Source organism: Trichomonas vaginalis, chromosome IV (genome assembly GCF_026262505.1).
Source record: "Trichomonas vaginalis G3 chromosome IV, whole genome shotgun sequence".
NCBI classification, from domain to species: domain Eukaryota; phylum Parabasalia; order Trichomonadida; family Trichomonadidae; genus Trichomonas; species Trichomonas vaginalis.
In genome coordinates, this window is record NC_067206.1 from 28,606,087 (window position 1) to 28,616,078 (window position 9,992).

The following is a 9,992-nucleotide window of genomic DNA, read 5'->3' on the forward strand; positions in this document are numbered from 1 at the left end:
GGAAAAACGAGATGTTCTCCATTCATGTATTCAATCATTGCTATTCAAGAAGGACTCAAAATGCCATTCTTCATCATGACACAACCAGGTATGTCAATAATCGAAGACAAAGTTGAAGATTTCAATATTCAATTTCAAAATTCTGTCGTCATTGAAACAAATCCATATAATTTCATAAAATTTTATCAAGAAGAAAAAATTGTCAAACCTGTAATCGGTCTATTTTCTCCAAGAAATCTTTTAGTTGTTTTATCGTTAGCCAAGAAACAAAAAATTAACATTTATGAGAGAACAAGATTTTGCTTGGATGAAATCCACGAAAGATCAGTTTACACTGATATTGTTATTTCCCAACTTGCAGAAAATTGCACGAAAACACAAATTCCTAAGCATCTCATGATGATGTCAGCAACACCAGATAAAAGAGTTCTTGAAGTATTCAAACGTGGCAATGTTAAAGAAATTTATCAGCTTTCTTTGAATGATAAATTCTTATTCCCAATCAAAGACATCATCTGCGAAGCCCAGCAAAGAAATAATATCTGTACTATTGCAGTCAATAACACAATCCAAATCATCAATGGCATGGTTGATAATCCTTCAAAAAGAGGCCACATTGTCATCTTTTCTTCAGGAAAAGCGAGAATTTCAGAAGTTAAAGAACAATTGACTAATAAAATCGAAGCAGAAATGAAGAAACCTGTTGTCAGTGATACAGTTTCAGTTGATTCAACAACTTCATTAAATCAAAAGCCAAAGCATAGGTTTGTTCTTCTCAAAGATGCAGATAAAAATTTCTCAAATCCAAAAGATTTCGCAAATTATTTGAAGAAGGCTGTCACAGACAATGAAACATTGTATATCCTTCCAATTATTTTCTTGAGTTATGTTTCACCTACACAGAAGAAGATTGCAAAGAATGACATCCGAGGTTATAAGAATGTTATTAAAATTGTCATTGCGACAAATGCAATTGAGTCATCAATCACAATTAACAATCTTGTTGCTGTTGTTGATTGTGGATTATGCAACATGCCATTCTTCAATTCCCAAACAGGTATCACAACATTGAGAGAAGAATCAATCACTCATCAGAACCAAATGCAGAGAAGAGGACGTGTTGGACGTGTTAGACCAGGCACATATGTTCAAATCAAACTCAAAGGACAAGTTTATCCAGAAAATCAAGAACCAGAAATCTTGACGAGTGATATTTCAACATATGTTTTGGATTTGAGACATATTGGTATTCAAATCGAGAATTTGAAATGTTTACCAGATAAAGTTAAAAACATGGATTCAATCATGAACAACTTGAAACGAATTGGTGCTATTGATGATAAAGGATGGTTAACAGATACAGGAAGAAAACTCTCTGCTTTCAAATCATTTACACCTTTCTTGGCTTCTTCAATCATCAGCACTTCAGATTTATATTATAATGGAACAGTAATTTCAAAGTTGTTTGGTGCTCTTGTTATTCATTTGTTTTCAGATGATTTGGTTGTTAATGAAATGTCTCCATTTTTGATAAACAACTTCAACTGGAAGTCAGATATCGACACAATTCTCAAAACTTTCCTCCAAATGATGAAAGAAAAGAAACCATTAAAGGATATTGCCATCAAATATGGATTCAATCAAAAACGTGCATCAACAATTGTTGGAGAAATGTATGAAGCATGCAGTACATTGGATGATTCAATATCTGGAAACGTTTGGCAATTGTTATCTGAATTTTACAAATCACATGAATTTGTCGATGAATTTTCAAAGAATTTGTTCACTATAATTGAACAAAAATCAGAAAATGGCATTTGGATTAAGGCGAGAAAATGTGATTTTGCAACAGTCAACAACGTTGAGTTTGGTGCTGAATTTGGTTTCGTTGGAAATGATTACATCAAATTCCAAGATGTCGATGAATTAAGTGTTGTTATGAAGATGAGACCAGGTGCAACAACATTAGAAGTACCATCAAAAGCATTGTTTCTTAACATCTCCCATAACGAAGATCTTCAAATCAACTTTGGAAGTATGATCCATATTGATCATACAAGAGAACAAGGAATCAAACCAGTAGCAATGAAGATTCAGTCATATCTCAACACACCTTTCTTAAGTCCAATGTTGCAAGGATATTTGGATGAAAACATCAATGATTTACTTAAATTCAAGATGAGAGGAAGAGCTATCAGTGCCGATGCTGGTGATGAATATTTTGTTGTTACAACAACAACAGATAATTCAATATCACATTTGAATTTCATTCCAAAGAACCAAGAAATTATAAAGCTCATCGAAAGAGGCATTAAAATTCTAACAAATCTTGCTCCTTTCACTCCTCAATCAATCCTTCTTATCCTTCCTTATTTGAATTGCAGCTGCATTTTGCGTGGATATGGAATTGACAAAATGGATAATGATATCATTTTCTTTGATGATCCGGTTTACAAAGCTTATCAAGTCACGAAAACAACACTTGAATATCTTCGATCGAAGAAGAAATATCTTGCTGATCAAAGCTGCAACTGCACAATTGCAATTACAGGAGAAGACATGTCATTTTCATTTGATCCGGCTGTTGATGAAGAAGAACAAGATTCTTCTAATTTGGATTATGTTCGTCCACATACAAAGAAATCATGTGATTCAGTATTCGGACACAAATATAACTATTCACATTTAGTTGTTTTATCAAAAGATAGAATTCCTAATGCAACAGAAATTCCATGGATCAAGAAAGGTATTTATGCAGAATACACAACAGAAACATTAATTGCAGCATTGTCAGCAAACATTTTCAGGTCAGGTGTTCAAATCAGGTACACACCATGGATTAACTTGTATCCACATGGAGCAAATGTTAACATTAAAGGAACTCTTCCAAGAATTGATCAAAGAGATGCTGATCTTTATGCAAGTAAAGAACCAATGGGAAGATTAATCAACATGTATGAAATGGGTTGCGTTAAAGGACAAGATTTGATACAAAATGTTGATCTTCAAGATTTCGAAGTAACAGGATCATGCGATTTTGGAAAATCTATTGGATTATATTTCAAAATGCAAAGAGAAAATACATTAATTTCCTTGGCAGAGATGAGGAATATTTTAAGTATGATCCGTAATAGACAATTTGCTCAAATTAAAAATATGACCATAAATAACCTTTTGAAGAACGAAAACATATTGTCACACTTGATTGCAATTGCAGAATTGTTTGAACAAAACTATGAAAACATAAGATTCTCGGATAACTGTATCACAATTGGAATCAAGAATCCATTAGATGTTAACAAAGATGTCAAAAATCTCGAACAAATATTACAATGCTTCAATATCAATCATATTGAAGTTGTTCCAGTATTCCAAATTTCCATTTTCCATTTGAGAGAGTATAAAATGGATAAAGATCAATTCGTTAAAGAAATTGATTCAGTTCTAAAGAGATTTGGAAAAATTGTCATTAATAGATGTGAATACAAAGAGCTCAAGACAGCTGGAAGTCGTCGTTCATACAAATTTGGATCAGTTAATATCTCTGTCTGTTCTACTACATTCTTAGGTCCAATTGTTTCTCTCATCAAGGAGAAGTTAATTAAGAACAGATATGCAACAGTCAGAGTTCCAGACTCAATTGTTCCTAAGTTTGTCAACTCAAACAAAGAAATCATCAAAACATTAATTGAATATTTCAATGAACACAAATTGAATATCAAGAGAGAAGGTTATAGATACATTGGATCAGAAAAAGATGTAATGGAAGCAGAAAAATTGTTTGTCAATGATCCTCCAAAGATTCCAGTTACAATTGTTGACATCGCAGCGAATTACAATGTCAATCTCCTCGAGATCGCTATCAGAAGAAACAGAAGATCATGGAAGATCAGCAAAATATCAAGAATCATTGTTGCTCCTTCAAATGAATCTAAAGAGAAAGTCATTGAATTCATGAACAAATTTGGTGTTGCAAGAGATACACAATCTGTTACAGAAGAAGATGACAAATATCCAGCATGTTTCGGTGATGAAATTCTTTGCCATGAAGATCCATCATTGCAATCAAAGACAAACATCAATATGTTCCTTGATATCAACACTGTTGTTTCTCGTCCTATTTGCCTTGAATGCGCTAAAGAAACAATCAAAAACAATCTTGGAACAATTGTTGATGGCAAAGGCAACATCAAGATCCAAGATGTACTTGGAAACGCAGAATTTGTTGAGATCTATCAATTCTATGACACAGAAGCAGATAATGCTGGAATAAATCTTTGGCCATTCGTTCCATTTGGACACTTGATGTGGACATTGCTTTCTTCAACAATTTCACACAAAGAAACAAAAGCATACATCACCACACAAGCTGCACGTGTTTTCCACAAATCTTCAAAGATTACATTTTGTCCTGTACATCCTCAAATTTTGATGAAAACAGCTGTATTCCAAACACAAAAATGCACATTTAAATGCTGCCGAATGGAAAAATGTGCCAACTGCAACAACTGGCATAGGATTGGAGATTGTAAGAAAGAATTCATTATACCGCCAGGAAATCGCAAATGTCCATACTGTGGAACAGGTGTCGAGAAAACAATTGCATGTAATCATTTGAAATGCGTCTGTGGTAAAACATTTTGTTATTACTGTGGAAAGAAGATGGAAGAATGCAAAGTTGCGGATCATCAATGGATGGAAGCCCCTGATTATTGCAAATATGTATTGAAGAGAGATGTTACGGATGCAGAACTCAATCGATTTTATAATGACTACCCATATTTAAGACCAAAAAATAATTAAATAAATTCTTATTTTATTTATTATATATTTACCTACTATAAATTCATCAAGATCATTCAAAAATGAAAAGAAATATTAAACATTAAATTGTTCAATGTTACTTATAGAATGCTCTGAAAAAACGAAATTGGAATTTCTTCAATTAGATTAGGTAACTCAACATAAGATAACCTACCACACTCATAAAACATTGCTTCTCTTAATTGAACTTTATTATTGCAATGCCATTCGAATGAAATTAAACCCGAACAGAAAACAAAGGATAAACTCCCAAGATATTCTAATCCTGAAAAGTATATGGAACTGAGTGAAGTGCATCCATAAAAACATCTTTCTCCAATATGTCTAATTTTATTTTTGGCGTAAAGTTATATTTTGTAGAGAAGTGCAATCACTGATGTATTAAAAATTATTTGTTTAAGATTCAAGCATCATACAAAGGCATCGTGTCCAATGGAAGAGCACTTTCTGACAACAACATTGACAAGAGATATATTTTGTATGTACTCCAGCTCTAAAATATTGCCTGTGATGATTTTTATACTTTTCAAAGAATTTTTTTCTTTCAATTGTTGAATTTAACGCCCAGATTCAACAAATACTGCTGTTTTTGAATACCAATAGCATTGACTATAAAAAAATTTAGTCTGATTCACTTTTGATTGTATAATCAAATTGAGGAGAAATAAAGTTACTCTTATTGCATCGAAAGATTGCATTTAAATAGTGCCTTATAATTATAGGATTTATTATTAAATGTGAATATTATCGTTATCGGAATTTTTATCAAAAAAGATAGTTGAATTGTATTTATGATGTAACTTTGTTCTTCTTCGATCATTAAAAAATAAGAGTATTGAATTGAAAGATCTGAAGAAATCTCTTATTTATCATTTTAATCTATCAATATAATATACATATGGTCAAATGTCATACTGTAAATGGAAAATGTGTTCAAATAACATACCATTTATTTATCTTTTGAATGGGAAGAAAGCATTTAAATGTTTCCCCACTGATTGATGTGATATGGTATCTCTAGGTGATGTTTTGCTAGAAGTTAATGTCATGCTAAAAATTCAAAATATTTAATTACTTAATGGTAATTCGAAGTAATTCAATGCTTTTAAAGATCATTGAGTCATGCACAACGAATACATTGATATTTTATATATCTTTTTACTAATTCTTTTGTGGAAAATGGCTAATTTGATATGTCATCAACTTAAATGTAGTGAATCAACATGGTTTTTTGAAACATTTTTCATTAATTTACGTTATTTTAGTAGGATATTTATGAACAATTATGCATCCATGATTCAAAACAGTAAAATTATTAAGAAATAAACTAAAATTATATTTTAATTCAATCGCTTTCTTGTGGATTCTCCAACTCTGCATCTTCTTGCTTTATATTTAATTCTATTGTTTGTTTTGGATCAGAATCTTCTTTATCATGTTTCGAATCTGAATTAAAATCACTAAAATTAACATCTTCGAAATCATTTGCAAATGCATCATCATTCTCATTATTTTCGTGGTTATCTTCTGTTTGAACAAAAAGTGGATTATCGTGTGTGTTACTAACTGTTGAATTAAATGGGTCTGTATGCTGGACTGTCTCTTCTTGCATGCTGTACGAGTATTCTGATAAGGAGTTTGTTTCAGCTTTGTTTCTTAACCTATGAATTACAAAGATCAGAACCAAAATTATGAGAATTAATCCGCAAACAATTCCAATGCAGATGTAAAACTGTTTATGAGTTAAGAATCCAAGAATTAACTTCGAACCCTCTGATGAATCTTGTTGATTTCCGGGAGGAATTTCATTGGTTGGTTGTTGAGTTTCTTGTGGAGAAGTTGGCACTGGAGTCATAGGGGGTGTTGTCCTCTTTGGAAATGGAATAATTGCTTCGCATAATCCAGATTCATAAAATATATAGGTAGTCTCGTTAACTTCATTAGATATCGTATAGTTATTAACGGTAACTGGTCCATGAGTAGACATTACATCTAAAATTACATCTTCGGCTACGAGAATTGAAGCTCTCAGACCTTCAAAAACGGGTTTTGAGTTAAGATTATTGTCTTGTATGATTGTATTTGTGATTTTAACAATACCATAAGTTCCTCCATTGTTAAAATCTATAATACCATAATTATAAATCAACCCATAATATTAAGATGATGAAGATGGTTCTCTGCTACGAGATTGTCGTTATAAATTGTAGAGCATGGGCTTTCGTTATTTCTCATTGTGGAATATGATACTGAAGTTGCTTGATTGTTTTTGATGAAGAGGTTTCCATAGCTCCAATCAGTTATTTCTCTACGGGTGGCTTTACACGAAGAAATATTCATGTTTGAAGCATATGGGCTACCTGAGAAGAACAAATTTTTACAGGGACTTTCGCATTTCACTGCAGAGATGTGAGAAACATTGAATGTTGATGCCAACTTTATTACACAGCATCCACCACTATTGCCTGCGCTGCAATTATAGATGCAAACAAGTTTGACATTGCAATCCATGTAATACCAAAAGCTAAACGCGCCACCATCCTTAGATTGGCAGGATGTAAACACGCATGCAACTAAATTAACGCCGCAGTTAGCTGATCCTCTATAAAGATGAATTGCTGATTGAGATGTTTTGTTTCCAATTCCAGAAAACTGGCATTCTAGAAATTGAAGTTCTCTGTAACAGCCCTATCAATTTTTTCAGCTATGGCAACGCCGGTTTGCTCATATGATGCTGAAAAATGGGTCAGGAAAGTTAACATTAAATTGAGTTGCTTTCAAAAATATTCTGATGTATCATAAACAAGTTTAAGGGTGCGCCCGGGAGGATCATGTAAACTTCAGAATTTAGAACCTTAATTTTTAAGCAATAACTTGGTACCTAAATAGGTAGGAAAACTCTAAAAATATCAAAAAATACAACTTGGCTCCATAATAATCCTGTCATTGTGGCTGTTTGTATCCCCTAGTATTTTCCTCTTGAATCTCTTTTTCTGTCGAAATTAAATTCAAATCTCAGAAGTAGAAGTGAATAATCGACTTATTACTGCTATTATACGAATAAATAAATTCATTATATTATTTTTATTTACATAATATCTGTTTGAAGTCCATAATTCTATAAATTTTTCTTCAAAAACATTACAATCTTGATAGTTTTGATACTGTTTAATAGGTTTTTGGCACCTTATTTAGTATTTACTACGTATAGAGTCGATCTGAACTTAATTTTCGGAAATTTAAAATATTTATTATAAGTAAAATCTGATTTGAAATTAAAAAAAAAAAGGTAGTGGGGCCTCCAGGCACTTCGTGCCCTCTAGCCCTGAAGATGTTTAGTATAACTTTGTCCGGACAAGTAAGGGTCTATCGTCGCTACAGGAAAAGTTACGGGCGTTCCAAGGAAGTATACTTTGAGAAGCCTTTCCCCCTTATAGAATGAGATAGGACGGTTATTTTACAAAACTGACAACACTTTGACCGAGTAGTTTTTTGTGCTGAACAAAAAGTGTCATATAAACATCTGTCAAAAACCGCTTTTTAACTTCACTTAAAATGCCACGTAAGCTACGTAAGAATATACGTAAGAGGAAGGGAGCATTGAAACATCCAATAGTAAAACTGACACCACAACAACAGTTGCAACAACAAATGATGAATGACCCCACTATGTTGCAACAAATGTCAAGCAACCCTATGCTTTTAAACCGAGTTATTGGTGCACAGAGTGGAGGTTTAAGAGCGGCACTTTTAGCGAAAATGACAGGCTATGGTGGAGCTGCAGACGGAACAGCTTATAACCCTCAAAGTCAAATGAATTTGAGTTCACTCAAAAATCAAATAACAGATGTCAAAAAGTCAAACATAGACATACAGAAACAAATAAGTGAAAACGAAAAGAAACTAGAATATGACAGACACACAAAGAAACTCAATGAGTTAAACGTAGAGAAAAAGAAGAAAGAAGAACAACTGAAAGAACTAAGTACAGAGGAATATGCGAAAAAAGTGTCAGAAAAAGCAGCAGAAGTAGCAAAAATGGAACAAGATGTTATAAATTTGAAAAACCATACTACTCAATATAAAGTACTGAAAGATGAAGAAATAAAACAAAAAGCCCTGAAGACATATATGGATAGCGATGAGTATAAAAAAGAAGTTGAAGCAAATGTAAAGGCAGAAAAACTTTTACAGTTGCAAAACCAAACCGTACAGTATGAAAACTTAGCACAAGAAAGTAAAAATAACGACGCAGCCATGCAAAAGGCAATGAAAAGCGCAGAATATATAAAAGCTAATAATGACTGGTTAGATGCCCAAGCCAACGCTAAAGCAGCCCAACTTATAGGGTCAATAAGGACAAAAATACAAGCGGATGAAGACAGTTCAAATGAAGCTTTAATGAATGCTGACTTTAAGAACGCCTTCGAAGCTCTTCATAGTAAGGTGAAACTAGTGAACGACTTCTCATCTGGAAAGAAACTGAAGTCTGAAGGTTTCGACAAAGAGTTAAGAGAAGTAGCACAAAATATGACGAAAATAACAGATGCAGCAACGAGACAGGCAGTTCAAAGTGCCTATGACGCCGTTAGAGCAACTGTTGTGGAAAGTCAAGAAAAAGAGTTACAACAGACCAAAACAGACCTAGTAAATGCTTTCTTAAGAACGAAAAGTCAGGTAGGACATTATGCTGCAGATGGAACATATGTGCCAGCTGGTGGAACTTATATACCAGCTGGTGGAACTTATATACTAGCTGGTGGAACTTATATACCACCAAACCCTCCAAGAGAAGCACCTGCACCAGGACTACCTAAAACATTTACATCGTCACATGGACACAGACACAGGCATGCACCAAAACCAACACAACAACCAACACAACAACCAACAGTTCAAAACACTGCACCACAACCAACAGTTCAAAATCCAGCACCACAACCAACAGTTCAAAACACTGCACCACAACCAACAGTTCAAAACACTGCACCACAACCAACAGTTCAAAACACTGCACCACAAACAGAGCAAGGACATAAAAGAAGTAGAGAACAAGGAAACCAAGAATTCTTAAAAATGCTTAAGGAAGACTATGGTTACCCAGATACTCTTGACTTTAGTGACAGATATAAAGAAGCTATTAGAAAGTTCAAGGAAGGAAATACTGA

The 9,992-nt window shown here is 33.3% G+C and overlaps 2 protein-coding genes across 2 annotated transcripts; one reads left to right on the forward strand and one right to left on the reverse strand.

Moving 5' to 3' along the window:
- Window positions 1-1,779: 1,779 nt before the first annotated feature.
- TVAGG3_0185550 (helicase) lies at window positions 1,780-4,803 on the forward strand (the record flags this gene model as incomplete). Its single annotated transcript, XM_001312791.2, has 1 exon — window positions 1,780-4,803. One exon carries the CDS (start codon window positions 1,780-1,782, stop codon window positions 4,801-4,803), a length of 3,024 nt encoding a protein of 1,007 aa, XP_001312792.2.
- Window positions 4,804-5,733: 930 nt separating this feature from the next.
- TVAGG3_0185560 (uncharacterized protein) lies at window positions 5,734-7,595 on the reverse strand (the record flags this gene model as incomplete). The annotated part of the gene is made up of 1 exon (XM_001312793.2): window positions 6,970-7,335. One exon carries the CDS (start codon window positions 7,333-7,335, stop codon window positions 6,970-6,972), a length of 366 nt encoding a protein of 121 aa, XP_001312794.1.
- Window positions 7,596-9,992: the final 2,397 nt, after the last annotated feature.